This window comes from Carcharhinus amblyrhynchos, chromosome 9, assembly GCF_965287045.1.
Source record: "Carcharhinus amblyrhynchos chromosome 9, sCarAmb.v2.hapA, whole genome shotgun sequence".
In the NCBI taxonomy this organism is placed as follows: Eukaryota; Metazoa; Chordata; class Chondrichthyes; order Carcharhiniformes; family Carcharhinidae; genus Carcharhinus; species Carcharhinus amblyrhynchos.
Genome location: NC_137332.1, coordinates 74,873,038 through 74,898,346, shown reverse-complemented (window position 1 = coordinate 74,898,346; position 25,309 = coordinate 74,873,038). Strand labels below are relative to the sequence as shown.

The 25,309-nt window shown below is 42.6% G+C and overlaps 1 protein-coding gene across 1 annotated transcript in view; it reads left to right on the top strand.

The window, feature by feature from the left end:
- qsox1 (quiescin Q6 sulfhydryl oxidase 1) overlaps window positions 1–25,309 on the top strand; it is a 90,842-nt gene that overhangs the window by 13,378 nt on the left and 52,155 nt on the right. The window contains exons 2-3 of the mRNA XM_080195936.1: window positions 14,797–14,897; window positions 19,072–19,126. Of these exons, the coding sequence (XP_080052062.1) occupies window positions 14,797–14,897; window positions 19,072–19,126 (156 nt within the window). The remainder of the gene's footprint in view (window positions 1–14,796; window positions 14,898–19,071; window positions 19,127–25,309) is intronic.

The following is a 25,309-nucleotide window of genomic DNA, read 5'->3' as shown; positions in this document are numbered from 1 at the left end:
CCAAAACTTGCAGCCTAGACTCTAGCAATAAAGGACAAAATTCCATTTGCCTTCTTAATTACCTGCTGCACTTGTAAACCAACTTTGATTTGTGCAGAAGGACCCCCAGGTCCCTCTGCACAGCAGCATGTTGCGCAAGTTTTTACCATTTAAATGCTAGTCCATTTTGCTGTTATTCCTACCAAAATGGATGACCTCACATTTACCAACATTGAACTCTATCTGCCAGTCCCTTGCCCACTCACTTAGACTGTTTATATTCCTTTGCAGACTTTCAGTGTCCTCTGCACACTTTGCTCTGCCACTTATCTTAATATCATCTGAGAATTTTGACTCACTACACTTGGTCCCCAACTCCAAATCATCTTTGTAAATTGTAAACAATTGTGGTCCCAACACTGATTGCTGAGGCACACTGCCACCAGTCACCAACCGGAAGAATACTCATTTGCCCCCACTCTTTGCTAGTTAACCAATCCTTCATCCATGCTAATACGTTACCTGTAACACCGTGCACCTTTACCTTATGCAGCAGCCTTTGGTGTGGCACCCTGTCAAATGATTTCTGGAAATCCAGGTATTCTACATCCACAGGTTCCCCATTGTCCACCACGCATGTAATGTTCTCAAAGAATTCCACCAATTTAGTTAAACATGACTTGCCCTTTATGAACCCATGCTGTGTTTTCCCAATGGGACAATTTGTATCCAAATGTCTCGCTATTTATTCTTTCATGATAGATTCAAGCATTTTCCCTACTATAGAAGTTAAGCTGTTCAAGGAAGCTATTGTAGATACATTTATGAACTCCTCCTTAACGCTGCCTTGACCAATTGACAAAAAGGTTAATATCCCCCATGATAATTGCTGTAGCATTTTTAGTTGCATCCGTTATTTCTTTGTTTATTTCTCACCCCAGCATGATATTATTTGGTAGCTATAGACTACACCTATCAGTGACTTTTTCTCCTTACTATTTCTAATTTCCACCCAAATGGATTCAACCTTGTTTTCCACAGAAAGTATATCTTCTCTCACTACCGCCCTGATGTCACCCTTAAATATGAGAGTTACACCACCTTACCTTCCTGTCTGTCCTTCCGCACAGTCTGATACCCCTGGATATTTAACTCCCAGTCATGACCATCCTGCAACCATGTCTCTGTAATGGCCACCAGATCATACTCATTAGTAATGATATTTGCCATCAACTCATTTATCTTGTTTCAAATGTTACAAGCGTTCAGATAAAGTGCCCTTATGCTAGTTTTTGTACCTTCTTTTTGAGTTCTAACACCTCCATTAATAACATCTCCTGAGTACTCTTTCCTTTTAACTTTTTTCCTGATTTTTAACCATCGCCCCTTGACATTCAGTAATATTACCATCCCTGAGTACCCCACCATCAATGTCCCAGGGTTTACCACCGTTGACCAGAAGTTGAACTGAACCAGCCATATAAATACTGTGGCTACAAGGACAGGTCAGAGGCTGTGAATTCCATGGCAAGTGACTCACCTCCCGACTTCTCAAATCTTGTCCACCATCTTTAAGGCACAAGATACAGTATGTGGAATATTATTCATTTGTCAGGACGAGTATAACACCAACAACACTCAGAGGTTTGTGGGGCTGGAGGAGATTATAGAGCCAGGGAGGGGCCACGGCATCTGGGGACCTAAAGTTGAGCATTTTAAAATCAAGACATTGTTTGATTGGGAGCTAGCATAGGTCAGTGAGGTCTTTGCTTTGTGTGGCGAATGGGACTTAGTGTGAGTTAAGACAGGGGCAGCAGAGTAATGGATGACCTCAAGGTCACAGGCCTCCACTGCACATGTAACCCTCAGAAATTTCCGTATAGTTGGAGCTGCCCTTTCATCCTAATTAGAAATACAAAAAGATCTCCTTGGTATAGGTGTTTATTTATATAATTGTTGTTATTTAAGTCTAAACTATTTTGATGTAACTAAAGTACACTAATATTTTTCGATTTGCCCCGCAAAGCAAATTAACCAAAAATGTATTATTTATTCAGCTTATTAAGAACCATTGAGATCATTGAACACAAAGACTGAAATATTTAAATACACAACCTAGAAACTTAACTTGGAAACTTCAAGTTTGACAACTCTACTTTTTCCTCCCTTCCAATGAATTGCAAAGACTGCCAAATTCTCAGCTTCGACTTTATTTACCACTTATCCGAAAGTAATTCAGTTCTATTTAATCTCCCACCACACCCTAACCGCCTCTTTGCCTCGCCATCCCAAAAGCATGTGATTCCAAAGGTCGCCGCAATTTTCAGGCAAGATTAATCAGCAGTGATGAGGAATGTGTTATGGACTGGATGAAATTGGAGCATTTTACACAGCCATTTGAGCCAGACGACTCCTGGTCTACATGTGTTTTCAATCACCATGATATAGAGCTAAGGACGTGTTTTGCATTTTAATTACATGCTTAAAGCAATATTGGTGTCCATCTGCACCAAGATCTTGACGCTCTTCACTGGTGCTGTACAGTTTTCTATTAAAGATTCTGAATTGTGGGTCTAGTCAGAGTGCCTTATCCAAGAGTTCCTGAATTTTGGGCCGAAGGCCTGCTTCCAGTCAGGATCAGCGTGAGCTCAAAGGTGGGCAGCAGGCAGTACACAATCTTGGCCACACCTTGGTTCCCCCATCATGGCGCATTTGTCCACTGTGGTTCAGGAATAATTAATTGGCTGAAAAGCACTTCAGGATGACATGATTAAAGTACAAGATAGTCTGAGTTCCTTCTTAAGGCTGCAATAACCCTGTGTCTGGTGCCATGTGCATTACAGAGACACTGTTTCTGTGCACATTTATATAATCATACTATGCGTATTGATAGAATGCTAGAACAGTCCTTTATTCCTACATGATAAACAACATTTGTTTGTTATGGGGATCTGTATCATGAGTCAGGACAAGATGAAGAAACTAAATTACAGGATGATAATTGAATTATGTAATAGAAAAAGGGTGGGCTTACTGAGGGATATTCGGACCTGTATCACTGATTATCTGTATGGTTTAGGGTGCATTTAGCACACCCTAGCTCTCAGTAATTTCACTCCAGTGATGATCTTCTCAGGCTTGATCTATGGCAAATTCTAAACATGTATCTCAAGTTTTGTTTTGTACAAGTCAGCTGTGTTTCTGGAATCATAGAATCCCTACATGGACTCTGAAGGAGGCCATTCAGCCCATTGAGTCTGCACTGACAACAATCCCACCCAGGCCCTATCCCCGTAACCCCATGCATTTACCCTGCTCATCCCCCTGACATTAAGGGGCAATTTACCATGGCCAATCCACCTAAACTGCACATCTTTGTGTGTATAGTTTTTACTTTTAAGGTGAATGTTGGCACCATGAGCTGAGCTGATGAGTTGGAGTTGGGACAGAACTTCCATCAAAGACCTCTGAGTTCAAAACTCTTATCATCAAGTTTCCCAATAGAAGCAAGATGATTTCTCCAACAAACAGTGAGTGGAGAGTCTGTATGAAAGCTGGGACTTGTGGTGTCACTTTATGCCGCTTTTTCCCTTTGCTGTTGCTAGGTGCACTGTAAAGTGACTTAGTGAGTTATGTAGCCAAGACTAAAGTGCCATCAGATGATGTGGTCTCAGCCAAGGCTGTGTCGGATATTCCTATGAGGGTTTTCTGGTGTCTTGGCTAATATCAATGCCTTAATCTGAACCAAAGTAGAAACTCATCAATAGAAACTTCCCAATTGTGAGATCTTTCTGTGCATAGACATACTGGCACGTTCGCCCACAACAATTCAGAAATAATTAACTGTTTGCAAAGTACTTTGGGATATCTGGAAGACATTTAAGTACTATTTAATGCAAGTTCTCTATGGAGTTCAATATGCTAGTGTGTGGTGCAGTGTGCATTACAGAGACTGTGCGCACACTTCTATAATCATACCCGTATAATGCTGTAACAGTTCTTCATTGTTACAAAACTGAAACACATTTGAGATTTACACACTTTTATAAATGAAGCTGTCCACTTCCTCCCATCCATCTGCCTAGTTAATTCAAATTAATAGGTCTAATATTTTGGTTAATTCCACCTCTACCGGCTGTGTCAGTGAGGACTGTGGAGAGAGAATGCTGGTCAGCCACAATGAGTAGAATGGCTTAACCAGTGCACTCAGTGAGATTGTATGGATGGAAAGGCTGTACTGGGTCAACGAGTCCACACACCATCAGTAGAATGATTTAACCCATACTCTTGATGAGACTGTATGGACAGCCTGTACTGGGTCAGCCAGTTGACATTGCCATCTGTAGAGTGGTTTAACCCATGCTCTGAATGAGGACTTCAGTGTCACAGATTTGGCAAACGATTTAAAGATTGATTTTGCATTGTTGTTCTCCGCTTCTCCTTCACAGCAAGAATTCTGTTCTGTGTGCAGTTATCACATGCCTGAATGCAGGTCAGAGAATCCACCCACAATGTTAAAGTAACACCTATTATCAAAGAGCACCTCTTCCTGCACAGACTAAGCAAGTTACCCTTCTTGTGTCAGTGAAATTTCCTGATGATTAATGTTGTGGAAAGGTTTGTGGACAACAATCTCAGAGGGACTTCACTTGACCTCCTTATTCCCATCTAAAATAGGCTGAGGCAGAAGAAATGGGCTGTTTGCACAACCATCATTATAGGGGATGACGGAGGGGTGAGAAAATCCATATAGTCCTCGCCACATTAATAACATTACAGTGATAGCAAGTGGCCAATATACTTTGGACTGAGAGGCTGGTCCAGAAATGTTATTTGTAATAAACATTTTGGGAAGAACATTTTTATATAGGGGGATAAATGTTGGGCATCATCTGCTGGGAAGGATAGGGAAGATACAATATCAGGGATGTCCCAGATAGGTTGGAACCATCAAATAACATAAATTGGAGAATATTGTGCTAGGAGGATATGTTTGATGGGTTAAATGAGCTTTATAAAATCCCTATAGTACAGAAGGAGGCCATTCAGTCCATCGAGTCTGTACCAACCACAATCCCACCCAGGTCCTACTCCCATAACCCTCACTTACCCTGCTAAACCCCCTGACACCAAGGGGCAATTTAGCATGGCCAGTCAACCTAACCACGCATCTTTGGGCTGTGGGAGGAAACCAGAGCACTGACGAAACCCATGCACTCACAGGAAGAAAGTGCCAGCTCCACACATTCAGTGACCCGAGGCTGGAATTGAACCTGGGTCCTTGCAGGGCTAACCACTGTGTCGCCCTAAATATCACATTATCTCTGATTATGCTATGCTTGTAGATAATCTTGTATTTGGAGGAGGGCTGGTCTACTTTCTGTATTGGTGAAAGAATCTTACTGTTTGTTCACCAGTAAGACATGACACTTTCTGTCAGAATGGAATACTGGTCAGCAAAGTCAATGCTACATTCTGCTATCGAGACAAATGGATCTTTAGGATTGATATCCAGGGACCCAAGAATTAGGAGCACGAGTAGACTATTTGGTCCCTCAAATCTGCTCCACCATCATAGTTGATCTGATCTGATTGTGGCCTCAACTCCACTTTCATGTTTGCCCCCACAGTAACCTTGACTCCATTGCCGATCAAAAGTGCTGCATAACTAAAGTCATTTATTTCCTGAAAATATTGCCTATTGTTCATACTCTAAAGCTTAAACTTCATACTGGTGGAAGGACAGTTGGAGGGCATTTAATATTAGAAGTTGATGATGCTTACTGTCATAAGTGCCATGTAATCAGACAAGATTTCACATTGTGAATGGGTGAAGGCTCTTGTCTTGTGTCCCATGCTCGAGTACAGCATGTCCATGGATAGAACAACTCATAAAATAACTCATTAAGAGAGATCATTGCCCTTCTATTTATATAATCTGGGCTTCAATTTGTTGTCAGTTCTATATTTAGAACTGCCAGATAACATTTTATTACTTGTCCTGTTATTCATGTGTTAGTGTTAGATACAGTGATAACATGCCATTTGCTGAAGGTTGAGAGAGGCCTGGCTGATAGCAGTGACACTTCACATCCTGTTTATTAAGAAACCTTATGGAAGAGCCAAAGCCAACAGCCTTGGGCATCATGAAAGTTGGAAAGGGTGGGACGAAAGAAGATAAATATGCCAAGCTTCTTGGAAGACAGTGCCAAATCTCCAGAATGTATGACATTGCCCATGTATGTGGGCAATGTCTTGGTGTTCAATCAGGTACTGGTACACACACACACACACACACACACACACACACACACACACACACACACACACACACACACACATATCTCCCAGCCCCTCCATTCAACCTCTTGCTTTATTTCCCTCTGGAATTTGAACCAATGGGAATGTTCCCATCTGAGTTCATCCAATAATAGATACTCTCAGTTACTCTCAACTCTTTATTGGTGCACCAGACAGACATTCACTTATCAATGAAAAGTCAAAGTAATGAGGTAGAATTTCCATTTTGGATGTAATCAGGAAATTGTAGGCAGATTGTGTTGGTTAGTTTACAGGCTCCAAGTCCACCACATTAGAAGAGTCTACCTGAACCAAAACTACTGGCAGAATCTTATCAATTCAATGTGAAGGGCATGGATGGACTTGTGACAAACTGAATCTCAAACAAGCATAAAAGATGGATAAAACACGCATGCAAATGGCTTTAGGTATAACTCATGTTTCAAATTCCTCAACTGTTTGTACTGCCATGGCAAATATCACCGAGAATTATACTCAGATAACCTGAGATACTTTCTAGTTGGGCAGAGCACTTGCAATTTCGGGAACTAAGTATCCACGGTGTGTTATTGAATCATTTTCACAGCATTGTGTTCTAGATGGGCTTACTTGATCCAACTCAGGCCAAAGTCACCAAGATCATAAAGCAATCATCTGCAGAAACATCTCTGAGTGCCAGTGACATTTAGGGCAGCACAGTGGTTAGCACTGCTGCCTCACAGCGCCGGGACCCAGGTTCAATTCTGGCCTTGGGTCACTGGTTATGTGGAGTTTGCACTTTCTCCCTGTGTCTGCATGGATTTCCTCTGGGTGCTTCGGTTTCCTCCCACAGTCCAAAGATGTGCCGGTTAGGTTGGTTGGCCATGCTAAGTTGACCCTAGCGTCAGGGGAATTAGCAGGGTAAATATGTGGGGTTACGGGAATAGGGTCTGGGTGGGATTGTGGTTGGTGCAGATTCGATGGGCCAAGTGGCCATTGCATTGTAGAGATTCTATGATTCTACGTTCCACCTGAGATATTCAAGTATGTTAGAAAATTCATGATCCTCTTCTGTCCAACCTGGAACCAGATCATTGTGCCCTGTGATTACTAAGATGCCTTTATAACTTGCAAGTCCATCTATGGTAATTGTCAAGACATTTCACTTCTCTCCTAGGATTCTAAGATAGATTATTCCCAACAGGATTCAGGGTAACCTTTGCTCTGGACGAGGGACAATCAATATGATGTTTGCTGCGCATTAGAAATCACGTGAATAGAAAAGGACTTCTCCATGGTGTTTATTGATCTGACCAAGGCCTTCAACAACATGAACCAGGAAGACCTATAGAAGATGCTGTACTGGTATGGCTGCCTTGAAAAGATGATCAGGATCATCAGCTTATTTCATAATGGCTAGTGTGATTCAGAATGTTGCCTCATCAGATGGCTCTTCTTCCACCAATGGCATCTACCAAGGCTGCATAATTTAATGCTCCAGTTCTGCTTGGTGTCTACTTTTCAGCCATACTCTTGTACACACTCAAATATCTCAACATTGGACTACACATTCAGTTCGGGACAGGTGGCCACCTGTTCAGACAGCTTCAAGACTTGCAAAAAGACCACAGAATAGCTACTAAGTGAACTCTTTTTTGTCAACGACCGCGCTTTCACAGTGCACGTTCTGGAGAACGTCCAGTTAGTTGTTTGTTCACTTATCCCAAGGCTCTGAATGCTTCAGGCCTACAATAATTCCAACCTCTCCCTGGGCACAAAAACTCCAAGACCATGTTGTTAAAATCAGCCATACACCCCTGAAGCCAGTCCAAACGTTTGACTATCTTGGGAGTATCCTCTCCAACAACGCTACATTGGATGACAAAATTGCCATTGCCTTGCAAAAACGAACTCAGCATTTGGAAGTCTCACCAGGAAGCTTTGGAACAAGCATGGAGCTTGTCTCAAAACGAGCTCAAAGTTTACTGTGCAGTGGTTCCCACATCATTTCTTCATAGCTGTGAGTTATGAAAAGGCTACAGGCCTGGCGTAAAGTAACTAGATGTATTCCACCCTCGCATCAATTGGCAGAACAAAATCCCTAAGATTGAAGTTCATGCAAAGTATCGCATACGTGGTATTAAACCCTGCTTTGTAAGGTCAACCATATGGTTTGCATGGAGCATTCCCATGTACCAAAGATGATATTCTACAGCCGGCTGACCCATGCTAAAGTACCTCCCAAACTTTGACACAGAGACATTCTGAAAGCCAGTCTCTGAGCCTATAATATGAACCTCAATACTATTGGCAAAACCGGTGCTCAACAGATCCAAATGGAGAAATCACTTGATGTCTAATAGTCTTGAGTAATCGCAATATTTGAGGAGCACAGAGTCAACAGGACAAGCAAACAAACTGCAAAGCCAGTGCCGTCTGACCCTGCGACAGTGTTTTCATATGTAATATTTGCAATCAGATCTGCCAATCAATATTTGAATTAACGCCACATATGAGATGACTGCAAACTAGCCCATAAAGAGCTGGTCACCTTACTAAATACTTTATACCTGAGTATGAAGGATAACACAGATCATTGTTAATTGCTATCCTGTACCTATTTAATTACCTAAGCCCCAATCTTCTGGTCTTCTAATCCTCAGAGTGGAAAGTATGCCCCAAGATATTCTTTGGAGCCCCACAGAAATCCCAGTGCACTGATTCTATGGAAAGTTTCAGGGAAGTTTGGATTTCTAATGGCCAATTCTCCTGCTCCCTGGCATCCTCTACAAAAGTCTCTGGACGGGCTTCTCAGGTCTTTGGCAGGATCTTCCCACTGATGCAACCCCTTACTGACATGAGCACTACCCCAGGTTTCCCAGCAGTGGGGTGGGTGCAATGGGAAATCCCTTTGTCAGAGGTGGGACAAAAAGAACCTGCAAATGTGGGCTGCCTCCTGCTGCTGAGAAATACACCTTACATTAACATGGCAATGACGTTACTATGAAATTTCCCTAGTTGCCACACTCTGGCAGCTGTTCAGGTACACCAAGGGAGAATTCAGCATGGACAATGCACCTAACCAGCACTTCCTTAGACTGTGGGAGGAAATTGGAGTAGCCAGAAGAAACCCATGGTGCACGCTCAACATAAGCAATCACCCAAGTCAGGAATTGAACCTGGTCACTGGCGCTGTGAGACAGCACTGCTACTCACTGTACCACCATGTGATAAGTGTAATTAAATTGAAGACAATAAATCAACAAAAAGAGTTTGATTCAAACGTTTGCATTTGAAGTGGTGATGGGCATTTTAAGACAGGATACCAGAGAACAACATGAATAGAAATTTGCATTTGAAGATGAATTGAAGATTAGCTATTGTATTTGTTTATTTTCATCCAAAATTAGTCACCTTAAAGATAGCGCGAAAGATCTTTATATCCCGGGAAAGTGCACTTCCAAAGGCAGTTAGGAACAATAGGGTTTACAGATAAAAGAGAAGGAAATATAAAATGTGGTGTGGGTAGAGAGTGGTCGTGTGATGTCATAAAGAAAGTGCTGGGTTTAGAGAGAGCCATGACAGAAGCAAAGTGAGCTCTGGGAACCTTCAGAAATGTGCTTGTCTTTTCCAGAACAAACCTTGGATTTTCTTTTTCAACTGAGAGAGGGAGAAGCCTTGTGAAATGCTTCCACTACAGCAACAGTGAATGTCCATTGGTAATATTACTGGAATTTTTATAGATTAGTAATCCATAGGGATGGTTGCCTGGAAAAAGATGAGTTTAACTGAGCAGAAATATTTTGGAAAATGATTGCAGGACTACTTTTAACTGTGTAAGTGTAATCTTGTATGTTTAAATTTTCTTCCCTGTTTGTTAATAAATGTTTTAATTTAGTATGTAAAATCTCCACAGTGATGTTGGAAGTTTTGCTGCTGATTTCAGTGCATATGTCTTCTAATAAAACAACAAATTATAAATTGTAGTAATAGTGTGATCAAGTTTCCCTTTGGGACTTGGTCAACATAGCAATTACCGCCTGCCATGTCATGGCAAGTTGGAATTTGTTTGTAAGAGTTTGCATGTCCAGGGAGAAATAAGATCAGTTGAGTCATTTGGTCTGTTTATTGTATTGGTGTCAGTAGGTTGCAGGACAAACCACAGTTGGATTGAAGCAATGTTCAAAGCAGGTTTGAAATAAAAACAAGTGCTGGAAAAACACAGCAGATCTGGCAGCATCCATGGGGAGGGAAGCTGAGTTAACGTTTTGAGTCCAATGCAACTCTTCTTTGGAACTGGGAGCAAATTTGCCAGCATTCTCTGCTTGAACCACAGTTGGATATTAATTCAGAATGTAAGGAGAGCTTCAAGGACAATTTATGCCCAGTTGAAACCTAAACAGGTCACAGCCATTACAGATTTGGTTTTCAGGAAACTCTACTTGCACTTAATTGGATAACTGGAGTCTTGAGTCTTAAATTGACAGAAACCTAAACTTTCACCAGCGTCTGTGTTGCTGAACAATTGGTGACAACAGCTCTGTAGATGCAATTAAGTTGAGTGCACTGTACAATTTGATCGACTGGTATATACTAGTGCTTTCTGCTCTACATCAACCTCCACCCACCTTACTTGATGTAATGTTATCAGCGTAACCTTCTATTCCCATCTGCCTTCAGTTTATCCAGCTAACCTTTAGTTTGCCTCAACCAACCATGCAGTCACAAGTTTCACATTCTCAATACCTCTGGCAAAAGAAGTTTCTCCAGAATTCCTGATTGGATTTATGAGTGGCTAGCTTATACTTGTAGCCTGCAGCTTTGGCCTCCAGAAACATCTCTACATCTACCCTATTGTTGATTGTCTGAAAATCACATCTGGTTCACTAATGGCCTTTAGGGAAGGAAATCTGTTGTCTTTACCCAGTCTGGCCTGCTTGTGACTCCAGAGTCATGGCAATGTGATTGGCTCTCACCTGCCCTCAGGCAACTAGGGATGGGCAATAAATGCTGGCCAGCCAGCGATGCCCATGTCCCAAAAATGAATAACGAAAAATTCAGAATTCAGGAGAAACCTCTTTATATTTCAGGTGAAGTTAGATACGTAAATGAGGGAGAAAGAAATAGAAGGATATGCTGATTGGGCTAGATGAAGTACTGTAACAGGAGGCTCATATGGAACAAAGGTGCTGGTCATTTGAGCCAAGTGGCACTTTTCTTTGCTGTAAATTATGTAGGATCCCACATAAAACATTTAACGGTGAACAAAAAATGATTGACAACTGATGGAGGCACAGTGACTGATCTTCCACTGCTTAATTGTACGTTTGTGTGATTTTTATACAGTAGTTTGTATTCACCCTTTTTCATTTTGCTGAGACTGATCAAGAACAAAATTAACATTCCCTTTCTTCTTAAACAATGTTTTCCATTCAAGAACCAGCTCATTTAACTATTTAGACTTAGATCCTCTACACATGCAGCGTGGTGCTTCCATGTGACAAGGGCAACAATGGCTTAACATCTTCCGCAAATCAAATGTCACACAGCATTCCACATGCAGCAAGACATGGACCACATTCAGGATTGGTCTGATTTGTGGCAAGTAACATTTACACCATACAAGTGCCACACAATGACCACCTCCAACAGAAAAGATTCCAACCATCACCCCTTGACATTCAATGTATTATTGCCTCTTAATTCCTCACCACTGAAATCCTAGGCATTACCATTTGACCTTAACTATACCAGCCATATAAATACTCTGGCTACAAAAGTAGGTAAAAGGTCAGGCCTTCTGAGGTAACTAACTCCCCTCCCCTCCTCTCTTTCTCCAAAGCCTGCCCAGCATCTGCAAGACACAAGTTAGGAATGTGATGGAATACTCTTCACTTGCCTAGATGACTGCAGCTCCAAAAATACTCAAGAAACTTAACATGCTTCAGGACAAAACAGCCATCTTGCTTGGCACCTCATTCACCCGCACAAATGTTCGCACCATCCATCGACACACAAGTGGGATTTTATGGCCTTACTTGGGCAGGACTGGAAATCCGCCCCCCCCCCCCCCCCCCCCCAAATCCCAAGATCAATGGAGATTTCCATTGTCGGATTCTTGCCTGCTGCAATCCTGGGTGGGCAAGGTGGTAGAGTTCCATACACAGTGTCAGCAGTGTGCACCATCTCCAAGATGCACTGTAGCAATTTATCAAACCTCCTTCGAAACATGTAACTTCTACTATCTAGAAGGACCAGGGCAATAGATGCATAGGAACGCCACCTCTTGCAAGTTTCCTTCCAAACCACACACCATCTTGACTTGGAAGTGTATTGCTATTCCTTCACTGTTGTTGGGTGAAAATCCTGAAATTCGTTTCCTAACAGCACTGTGGATGTAACCACATCACGTGGACTGCAGCGGTTCAAGGGCAGTTAAGGATGGGTGATAAATGTTGGCCTAGTCAGCCACGCCCATGTGCTGTGAAGAGATAAACAACAACAGAGGATAAACAGGACATCCTAGAAAGTGCCAGCAGGATGTTACTGTTTCTAGGGTGTTCTCTACATTAGAACTGAAAGATAAGTTTATCTTTTAGTAAGAAAAGATTGTGGAAGAAGAGATGGGTGACAGAATTAGTGACACACGCCAAGTTAATGGGCTCTTCTTTTATCTGACAACATAAAAGCTTCCTCTCTCTGACCTTTTGTGTGAGCACCGCAGTACCAAAAGTGTTGACGTACTTTAAAGCCACACATGCAGAGTTGATTACAGAGGCTGAGTCAGTTTGAGGAAGACGCCTGGTGCGTGCTGGAAGAGCTGCTCTTTATGGAGTTCAAGAATCTTCTTCCCTCGTAATCTGCATCCAAAATGCCAAAACGTCTGCTGCTCCCATGGCAACTGGAGACTAAATTTACAGATATACGCACAAGGCTTTGGTGCTGACCATGTTACCATAAAGATAATACCGTGGAGTAACAAGATTTGATTTATTCACACCCTTCTGCCCCCCCCAACAACCCCTGCCAACCATTGTGTTGTCTTCTTGTTCTGATAAGTAACTGAATGGTTATGTTCCACCCTCTGCATTTCTCCCCCAAGCTGGTGGCCTCTAAGTCTTCATCCCAGACTCCATTCTGACTTTCTGTTATTGGTTGTACAACCATTCATTGATAATCATTCCTATTCATTAATTGAATAGAAAAAATGACTGCAACTTTTCCTTTCAATTTTCTGCATAATTTTTCACCCCTTCTCCTGAATGCATAGGCTGCATGTTGGCATATGGTTCCATTGGCACAAGGCACCCTCTTGGCACTAACTTGGTCACTTCGGCACAGTGGCACGGTTAGCACTGCTGCCTCACAGCGCCGGAGACCCAGGTTTGATTCCCAGCTTGGGTCACTGTGCAGAGTCTGCATCTTCTCCCCACGTCTGCGAGGGTTTCCTCAAGGTGCTCCAGTTTCTTTCCACAGTCGGAAAGGCGTACTGGTTAGGTGGATTGGCCATGCTAACCTCTCCTTCAGTGTACCCAAACAGGCACCGGAGTGTGGCAACTAGGAGATTTTCACAGTAACTTCATTGCAGTATTAACATAAGCCTTTATGTAACACTAACAAATAAAAAACATTTTGGTCAGTTATTTGACCACAGTGGCAGTTTTGTTTTGCAGAGCCAACAACATGTTGATGCTGTGGATTTGAGCAGAATTAAAGAGAAGAGTCCCAACTTCTGGCTCTTCCCACTACAGAAATATTTTGAACTGAAGTATATCAGTAGACTATACAAGATAGAAAGCGTTGGACTTGTATCTACTACATGTTGTGCTGGGTTCCAGAGGACACTTGTCCTGGGCCCAGCAGTGGGATAGAACTTTTAATGATCATTTACGATGGCCCTTACTGCTACATGTACTGATTGGAAAGAGTGACTTTCATCTGAATAAATTTTGCACATGCTAGTCCCTGATGGGTCAAGAAAAGAGAAAACAAAAGGTTAGGCACTGGATCTTGATGTGGCATGTGTGTGCGTGTGTGTTTGTGTCTTACTAAAACAAACTGAATCTCAAAAAGCTACATGAGGGCAGCGTAGTGGCACAGAGGGCGGCACGGTGGTTAGTACTGATGCATCACCAGTGCCAGGAACCTGGGTTTGATTCCTGCCTTGGGTCATTGTCTGTGCGGAGTTTGCACATTCTCCTCGTGTCTGCATGGCTTTCCTCCGGGTACTCTGGTTTCCTCCCGCAGTCCAAAAGATGTGCTGGTTCGGTGCCATGCTGGTTAGTTGGCCATGCTAAATTCTCCCTCAGTGTGCCCGAACAGGTGCCAGAGTGTGGTGATCTTCACAGTAACTTCATTGCAGTGTTAATGTAAGCCATACTTGTGACTAAACTTTAAATTTTTCCTTTGGATCAGAGCTGTTGGTGGAATAATGGTCAAGAGTTTAACTCATCAGTAAGGGTATAACTGGAGGGATTCACATCCGTTTGCTCTTATATTTTGCTGTGAGACTTACCTAATCCATATCACCTTTTTCAGAGTGGAAGCCTGCAGTGAGCCTGGCTGTCGTCAACTGTGCAAACCCGAAGAATTCAAATATCTGTCGAAGATTTTCAGTGCTCAAATACCCGACAATGAAGGTATGGAGCATTGGTGCTTTGTTTCCCAAGAAAATGCATAAGGGATAGAGTTAGTCCAGTTCCAGAAGTTAAAGTGTTCTGCTTGGATCTGAGAGAGCTTTTAAATGAAGTGGCATTTGTCAAATTCACCTGTAAACCTTGCATTAAATCGGAACTAAGCCTGCCAAGTGTGAATTGAACCACAAATTCAGTCACTTTTGTTTGACACTGCAAGGGCTGTCCTCATCTGTGTGCAGTGGCCGAATGCTGTCTGTCTAGTGAAAGAGACAAGGCGTAAGGGATTGAACCTGTTTTCCAGGAACCCTGCAGGCACTAAAATGCTGCTTGGGATGGGTAGAGCCAGTGTCTGTGAGGGTGAACGCTTGCTCCTCTATACCAGAATTCGTTCAAATGGAGAGGTAATGTGCATGCAGGAGAGTGTCATCTTCACAGAAGCAGAAAATCAAGGCTGCACTTGGGATCCCTGCCTCCTAAAATGGCAGTGAAAAAGTTTTCAAAACTACAGACGCATGTTTCACACAGCATACAAGAGGATCAGTGTAGCTCATTGGTTGTGGGCCAGCACTTCAATCCAGTTCAACAGGTAACCTTTCACAGAGGCTGTTAGAACTGTGCCGCGCCATCATTGCTCAGCAGAAGCTGGATTGTGGGTGCAAAAGTATAGCTCATAATTAACCCGACTAAATGATGCCCAGTTACTCTTTTGAGAGTTACTGTGAAATTCCCCTAGTCGCCACACTCTGGCATCTGTTCGGATACATTGAGGGATAATTATTTAGCATGGCCAATGCATTTAACCAGCATGTTTTTTGGACTGTGGGAGGAAACCAGAGCACTCATGCAGACAGGGGGAGAATGTGTAAACTTCACACAGACAGTGACCCAAGCAGGGAATCAAACCTGGGCCCCTTGATGTGAGGTAACAGTGCTAACCACTGTGCCATCGTGCTTCTGTGCTCTCCCCCCACAATTGATAACTTGGCTTTGGGTTGAGATCAATCAGGCTACCGGCTGCTTTGCTCTGTTACTTAAATCCAGCTGAGTAATGAACAATTGTTTGGACGGCTTCAGCAAAATGCCCCTGTTGAGCTGGAATGAGAAATTGGCTGCAGCTCAGGAGTTTCACTGAGCCCCTCTGCTCTCGGTGAAAAGCATGTTTGCAGATTTCAAAATTGGCAGCACAGGTTAGTGTTGGGAAAAACACGAACGTTGCCAATATTTAACCTAGTATTAACTTAGCAGCGAAAGGTCAGGGATAAAGTCAGGTGTACCTCAGATCACTGGAGCCAACCCTAATTTGACGAAGTTTTTAATTGTGCAATTAGGCATAAATTGAGGTTTACCAATTACAGTACCTACTAATTGGATTTTATACAATAATTTCATAAAAGTACAGACCATTCACGTGCTCCCATTTGGATCTTAATGTTTCATCTCATTACTTCCTGCCTTACTGATCGATTAGCTCGGCTTGTCAACTCTCCATTTGCAACTGGCTGTTTATTCAACAGGTCAATGCCTCCAGTGTGCATTAAAAAGAGTTTGCACGAGTTCTGTTTTTGTGTGCCCATTATCATTTTCAGCCTAAGCTGCTGGCAAGCTGCAGTGTGAAAAAGCGAGCCAAGTCTCTCCCTGCTGATGTACAGCTCCTCAATCAGCATGCCCTCAGCTGTGCCTCCTCTTGGTAACTGGTTGCCTCATGGCCCCAGACTAAAGCTTTAGAGGAACCAAGAGCAGGTTTGGCCCTCTGGTGTGCAAAGTGCAGGCCCGGTGGCATGTAGACAAACCCTGGCGCTCTTGAACCAAACTCTCTGCCACCCTCCGCAGCCTTGTGCTGCCTCGGAAGGGTTAAGGGGATAAATCCTGACAAATTTGGAGTGAACACAAGGGGGGATTGAGGTCAAAATATGTCAGTATAGATTTGGCAACTCCTGCAACCAGGCCGGTGTCAAACATGTGGTTTGCATTTCTCTAAACTCAACCGAGGATATCGCAAGACAAGCCTAAGGTTTGGGCAGCTCAGGATCTGAATAAACTTGCCCAGACTTCTGCTTTGGCAAGGACACCTCAGTTTCATTGTTGAGCAATAACACAACAGGAGAGGCAAAGTTATGAGCCTAAATCAATTGGTGAACTGGTTCTTCCTGCTGTCTCCGATTAATATGTTACAAATCTCAGCATTAAAATTAATGATTCAGCAAAGCTCATTTGGAAAAGAGAACACCAAATTTTTAGCACATTTGAACATAAAAGTGTAAGAAATAGGAGCAGAACTAAGCCATACTCAAGCCTGCTTTGCCAATTAATGAGATCACGGCTGATCTGATTGTGGCCTCATCTCCACTTCTTCCCATAACATTTGACTCCACTATAGTTCAAGAATCTGTTTATCTCATGCTTGAATGGCTTCAGTGTTCCAATGAATTCCAAAGATAAACACCCATATGAGAGGAAATTCCTCCTCTTCTCTACCCTACGTGGGTTACCCCTTATTTTGAAACCGTGTCCCTTGTTTTGCATTTCTCCACAATATCTCTCAGCATCTACTCTATCAAGCCCACTCAGAATGCATTTTCCATAAGATCACTTCTCATTCTTCTACACACAAATGAGTACATAGCTAACTTATCCATCTGTAATAAGGCAGCCTCTTCATCACAAAAATTAGCCAAATGAGCTTTCTCTGAACTGTCTCCAAAAGAAATGTATCCCTCAGGTAAGGAGAGCTGAACTGTGCACATTACACTAGGTGTGGTCTCGCCAATATTCTTTACAGTTGTGCTTGCTCACTGTTTTGAGTTTTGTGCACAGACACCTAGTTCCCAATGTACCATAGCATTTTGGAGCCACTTTTCATTGAAATTATAGTTGGCTTTTCTATCCTTCCTGCCAGTGAATACGCTCTCATTTACCCACATCATGAAGCATCTGTGAAATTTTTGCTCACTTCTCTATATCCCTTTGAGACTCTTTGCCTGGAGTGTTATGGCCGCTCATGCCGGCAGGATTTTTCCATCCTGCTGCAATGAACAGCAATTTGGCTGGGTGACAAATTCTCTGACCTCACTGCAGCAGGAACATGGTGTGAGCGGCTGGTAAGATTTCACTCTTTGCATCCTCTTCACAACTTGCTTTCACGCACATTTTTATATCTTCAGCAACTTTGGCTGTAATACATTCTCTCTCTCTCAATCCAAGTCATGAGTAAATAGTTGAGGCGACATTACTGATCACTGAGGCACCCAACTATTACAGTTTGAAAATCTAAAAGTCACCCATTTATCTGACTATATTTTCTGTTAGTTAGCCAATCCTCTAACCATGCTACTTTATTACCACCCCATCCCACCATCCCTGCAACATGAGCTCCTATCTCATGTAGTATACTTTTATGTGGGGTACATATCAAACTTTAGACAACCAGTTTAGAACACACTATATCTACTCATTCCCCCTCACCCGCCCATCTTGTTACATCCTAAAAGAACTCTGATCAATTTAGTGAACACAACTTCCCTTTCATAAAACCAAGCTGACTGTGCATGATCATATTATAAATTTTCTAAATGACCTCCTACCACTTCCTTAATAATGGATTCAAGCATTTTCCCAATGGCGGATGTTAGGCGAACTAGCCTGCGTTTTCCTGCTTTTTGCCTCCCTCCTTTCTTGAGGACGTTATTTCCAATCTGCTGGGATCTTTTCAGAATCTGGGAAATTTTGGAAGATTCACAGTTCCTTTGCATGCAAAATTTCACTCCTGCAAAATCCACGTCTAGTTATTAGATAAACTGTGATTGAGGTTCCCCGATCTAAGGGACACAGGTTCCCCAACCAGCAGAAATACTCAGTGGACAGAAAATACCTGTTGTCCTTAATATTTTGAAAAGTTTAACCAAATCGCTGCTAAATCTTCGAAATTCCGGGGAATATACCTCAACTGGCAGCAATGAAAGGCAAGTGAAGGCAGTGTTTCAAATGGAATGTCACAATAGCTTGAAAGTCGGTCTGAATTTACAAATATTCTCTTGTGTCTATGGCAGGGCTCTGGGAAGCATTCCTCACAAGCCTGTGGTGTAACTGTAGAGCTAAAGATGTCATTGTGACCTTTGGAAGGTATCTCTACCTCTGATCCGTTTCACTTAATTACAATTTTGTTTTATCTTTCCCTCAGTTCTTCAAAGCATTTTCAAAACCGACCTTCAAAGGAAAGCATTTTGAAAATCATGGTGAGTACATTTCTATAATGACTTTTTTCTTCATCCATCAGCACCCCCCATTCTGCTAATCAACTATTTGTACATTGCTAGCACTGACTGACTGTGTTTGTTGAGAGCTCTTTGGACTTCTGCTTAGAGGGCAGGGTCTAGTCACTGCAACCCTACTGTTTAAACAGTGAGTGTTGCTATTTCTGCTTGGGAATTGGGTCATATCATGGCACTGACTTGGTGTCCAGTAGCAGTGCGTTTCCCTTAGTCGTGCCACTTTCCAAAGGAACTTTCACACCCTCACTCTTACACCTCCTTTCGGCATTAAAGGAGGAATGAGGAGGCTGTCCCAGCCTGTAGGAGAATCCTGCACTTCCCATCTCTAAAAGGGTTCAGTGAAACTCTTGAAACGTGAGAGTTGGCATCCAATTAGGGTCTTAGAAATAGCAATTGATCATGGAGCTCATCAGTGACCTACTATCCCCAAAGCTGGAACTTTTTATGAGACCTGGGTGGGGCGGAGGGGGCAAACTGAAAGAGTGGCTAGGTGCTGACAGATGGATCAGGATGGAAATTTTGAGCTGTCTGTACAGGGAAACCCACCTGTGAATAATGCACCCCCCCCCACCATCCCCACCATTTGTGTTGGCGCCAGCATCCTCTAATGCAGGTACCTGGGTTTTGAGTCCACTGCTAGCTTATCGGGGCAGTTATGTTTTCAGTCCAGAAAGAGAGAGTAAATAGAGTGAGTTACATGAAACTCTTCATTCAACACCATTTGGAGAGCCAAGCAACAAGGACTGAGAAAAGACAAGAGGACGATACACACTGTAACGGACAACGCACACGTTCTTGATTCAGTGCAGTCCCACGTACTGTAAGTATACCCACAGTGCAATTAGGGAGGGAATTCCAGGGTTTTGACCCACCAACAGTGAAGGAACAGCCAGATTGTTCCAAGTCAGGATGGTGTGTGGCTTGGAGGAAAATTTACAGATTATGGTGTTCCCATGCATCTGCTGTCCTTGTCCTTCTAGGTGAAAGAATTTGTGGGCTTGGCAGGAGCTTCAGTGAATTTCTACAGTGCACCTTATCAATGGTGCACACTGCTGCCACAGTGTGTCAGTGGTGAGGGAGTGAATATTTAAGGTTATACAGAGATAAATGTTGTTCACAGTTTAGAAACATCCTCAGATCCCCAAGTAACTAGCTAAAATATAGTTGAATGCTGTATCTGCAGAAAGCCAGAACGGGGGAGCAGAACCTAAATATCAGAAGTTGGCTGTTCAGAATGATATCAGGAAAAATGTCTTCACAGAAAAGGTGGTGGATATCTGGAGCTCTCCCTCTCTTGAGGCTAGGGGATGACTTTTTTTTAAGTGCGATTAATATCCTTTCCAAAACAAAAGTCCATCAGGGATTGTGGAATCAAGATGGGTAGGTAGAATTAAGATACAGATAGATGATCTAATTGAATGGTAAAACCAAGACACTGAATAATGGGGAGCAATGGCCTTGTATTATCGCTCAACTATTAATCTACAAACTCAGCTGTTCTGAGGACCTGGGTTCTCTTGTAAGGGAAATAGTGAAATTTCACTTCAAAGTATCTCAAATTAAGAGTTTACTGAAATCATTGTTGATTATCAGAAAAACCCATCTGGTTCACTAATGTTTTTTAGAGAAGGAAATCTGCCATCCTTATCTGATGTGGTCTATGTGTCACTCCAGAGCCACAGTAATGTGGTTGACTCGCAACTGTCCTCTGGCCCAGCAAGCTACTCAGTTTCAAGGGCAACTACGGTGGACAATAAATGCTGGCCAGCAATCAATGCCCATGTCCCATGAGTGAATAAAAAAAGCTTACATGTGATACAGTGTTGATCTTCAGGAGATGGTCATGGAGGTTCTTTTCTTTTGTAAATTCCAATTGTAATAAAAAGTAAAGAATCTAACATGTGGGTTAAGCTTGGTCTGGCTCAAAAATCAGTGTCTGAATTAGCACATTTGATTTGACTCATTATTGTCACATGTATTAGTATACTGTGTACTATATAGACAAAGCATAGAGAAGGAAAGAGTGCAGAATGTAGTGTTACAGTCATGGCTAAGGTGGAGAGAAAGATAAACTTAATGTGAGGTAGATCCATTCAAAAGTCTGATGACAGCAGGGGAGAAGCTGCTCTTGAGTTGGCTTATACATGATCTCAGATGTTTGTACCTTTTTTCCAACGGAAGAAGATGGAAGAGAGTATGTCCATGTTGAGTGGGCCCTTAATTATGCTGGCTGCTTTTCCAAGGCAGCAGGAAGTGTAGACAGTGTCAGTAGATGTTGCATGAGGTTGTGTTTGAGGCTTTTCCTTGCCCTCAATTAAGGAGAAAGAACTGGCTTTTGGCACAGGTCATTAGTAATTAGGCTGACTCTAGTGGGGTTTTCTACCCCAAACCTGAAGTAAGAAAACACTCGGAACAGCCTCCAGTTTCATCCATCACTTGCTTCAGATGGTTCATGTGATTTGGCCATGTCACCTGACTGCCATCAATGTGGTCAAGCCACCATGAATCATGCAGTAGGCTTCCAGAAAAAGGAAGGGTCAACCCAAGATGAACTGGCACCAGACTATCAGTAGAGATCACCAACAGGCATAAGAGAGACATATTGATGTTTGTTTTTGATAGATGAGAATGAAGTGCATTGACTGCCAGATGTGTCTGTAGACACAGGAGATAAGATGTCTGAGTCTACTCAATAATACTGACAGAAAGTTGGTGTACTCGGGATTTGTTTTACCTGTAACATTTTCCTCTTCAATCAAAAAACAAAGTACAGAAACTAAGGTGAAAAATTGAGGCAAGTATGGCAGGGACATAGCCAAGGGTTGAAAGGAGTAAAAAAGATGAATTGGAGGTGATGACAGCAAGATTGACCTTTCAAAGTGTGAAAATTGCAGAAAGGAGAAAAAATTGAAAGTGATTTTATAGCATTCCCTCTTCCTTGATTTAGAACATCATGGGTTCAGATTCCATTCCCAAGATTTGTTTACAAAACCTAGACCAATAGTTAAGTGCATTCCTGGAGGGAGCTGCACTCTTGTGTAAACGTCAAATGTTCTATGGTACTATCATGGTGCTATGGAAGATCAAGGGCACTCTAGAGGAGTGCTGGCCAACATTCATCCCTCAACCAATATCAAAAACTAAACAAGGTAACCAAATCACTAATCTGGCGTCTTGCTTTGCTCTACATTTGTTGCAATTAGTCCCTGAATTACAACGGGTAAAAGTATTTCAATAGCCTTTGTGTACTTTGAGATGCGTCCAATATATGAAAAGTGTTATTTAAATATAACTCACTTCATTCTTTCTGGAAAGAGTGACTAACAGTTGGAATACTTAGCATTTAAAAACCTTTCAATTGTAGAAGGGGGAAAATGAAAGGAAACTCTACAATGGTGAAATTTGAGGAAGATTTTAAAGACAGAACCTGTGATGAGTCTTCGAATAAGTAGCGGGGGGAAGATAGCAGTAACAATGCAACATGTGATGAATTTAGTAGAAACGAGAGGAAACTTCAGAGCCACAATCGCCAATATAATGGAGAATGGTAAAAGACTATGATGGAGTGTTTGGGAAATAGAGATGAGATGGGGATCGGCTACTAGGTGACCAATTTTCTACTATCAAGGGTGACAGAATGGCAGGTAGCTTTGCCAGAAAAATTGGAGCAATATTCAAATTTTCGCAGACCCTGTGTCTTCCAAACAGTGAAAAGGCGCCTAAAGTTCCGTAGGAGAGGGATTAAGAGTGGAACTGTTAAAAGCATGAGGTGGAGCTGTTAGCAAGATTAAATTTAGAGAGAGCCAATCGAGTGCACCAACCTGGGCCTGGGAAAGAGCATTTTACACAGGCCAACCTCCCTATGTTTGTTGCCCCACCTATTTAACATGGCTAATCCATCTGTACGTCTCTTGACTCTAAGCAGCAATTTTACATGGCCAATCCACTTAACCTGCACATCTTTGGGATGTGGGAGGAAACCAGAATACCCGGAAGAAACCCACATAGACATAGGACAAACGTGCAAACTCCACACAGACTGTCACCCAAGGCCGGAATCGAACCCAGGCCCATGGTGCTCTGAGGCAGCAGTGCTAGCCACTGTGCCATTCTGTCAGCCCATCTGTTGGATGGGGTATTAACTCAATCTCATTGGTACAATCATTGAAAGGATTCTCAATTTGGGAGAAATGATAAAACATTTTATACCGCCAGTAATCCGAATCATCAATAATTTACCCAGGGGATAGCTCAAACAAACAGAACATCGATCTCTTTGTTTGCTAAGTTAGCTGATGATGGAACTATGAACCTTGACTGACCACTCCAACCAAGTTTCTTGCTCCTGCTTTCTATGCAGTGATCTCTGCTGGAAAACGGTGTTTGTGTTTGGACATTGAGTGAAGGCAACTTTTGAGGGCAGTTATAATTCTGCCTAAGGGTGATGTCCAGGAAGAAGTTTGCAGCTAGTATCTACTGAACTGTGTGCCAGCAGTTTCCTGAGGATGGAATTCAGGAGAGGCAGAAAAGAGGTGAAGACCAGTTACCCTCTTTCCCGAAGGTGTTCAGTCCTTGTGAGCCCAGATACCCTGTCCCTTATTGGGAGAGCTTGTGAAGTACCAGATCTCCATCTGCGATAGGGTTGAAAGGTGGGGGCACTTGCTCACATCCATGGATGCTTTATAGCACTAGATGGTGATCAGGAATGCATGCTATCTTCCTTCCTTACTCACTCCTTTCTAACCCAGGGACACTTGAGGACCGGAGCCGAAAGCAAGTTTTACACAGTATGACACTCGAAAGTGGCTTCCTCGGGATTTTGTTTTTTTCACGAAGGAGAGGTTTAAAGTTGACACTTTGCATTGCATTAGATGTTAGAATTGTTTTTTATGTGGATGTGTGTTAATAGTTTCATTCCCTGAATCTAACTTGAAGTGTGTGAGCTGCAACTTTTTAGAAATTGGTATGCAGAGGCAAGGTATCAGATTCATTCAGTGAAAATGTGTGGGGTTGGTAATAGATACATGACAGTCATTTGCATAAACAGAACACAAATTCAGTGCGAAGCCAGAACTAATCCTGCTATGTCAGACAAAGTGGAAGCCTCACTCCACCAGGGATCTGCAGCTCGACACAGGGAGCAGCAGGGGGATCTACTAGAAAATTTTCTACTCTGGCAGCACCCCATACATGTACAGCTATGCTGGTGCCACTCTGTCCTGTTACAGCTTCAGTAAAGAATTCTCACAATCTTCTCATTTTGCCTGGATCAACCATGTCTAACTTAAGGGCAAAGGATGAAGGAAACTCGTGATTTGATATTAAAGGGAGTGAGCAGACAAGTTCTGCTTTGTTTGAGAGGGAGCTTCTCCAGTGGCACTTCCTGGCACCATTTTTTTAAAAAATCATCGTTACTTTGTCTGAGAAATTGATATGAAGACAGATATTTTCACTGTCTCAGGGCAGCCACTAGAGGTTGTCAGAGATCACAAGAACACTGCATGTCCCAGACGATTGGGCATTTCAGATCACTCTTAGCAAGATTGAAGGAGGGAAGAGTTACACAGTTAAAAGCTGTTTAATTGTCTTGAATGCAAAGATCCCTAATCTGCTCAGAGCCTTGCCATTTGTCAGTTTTAACCAATAAATAGCAAGCATGGTTGCTTAGGGATGCCCAGTTCTAATTTCTGGACATTTAAAGACATATTTTCCCCTGCCCTTACATTATAGCCATTGGTCCAACCTCCAGCCTGCCTTCAGTTTTTGTTTAAGATCCTATGACCTTTTCCTGCATTTGCTCACAATGTTATTCTAGAAATTCATCTACAATTGTTGAAGATTCCAGGGCAACCATGGAGGGTTAGTAGCCATCACCTGGTCATACGCTGTGCGTTTGCAAAGATCTGCCGTTTTAACAGTAAAGAAATCCATGAAGTGGCACCTGTTATTTGGACCTAGAACTGCCCACTTGGCCTAGAAGAAGAAGAAGAAGAAGAATCTGGAGCTGAGCTGGAGCCCATGGATGGATATACTTGTACCAGTACATGGGGGAGAGAGACATTGGTAAAGTGGCATTGTCACTGGACTCATAATCCAGAGACCCAGGGTAATGCTATGGGGATCTGGGTTTGAATCCCCTGTGACAGA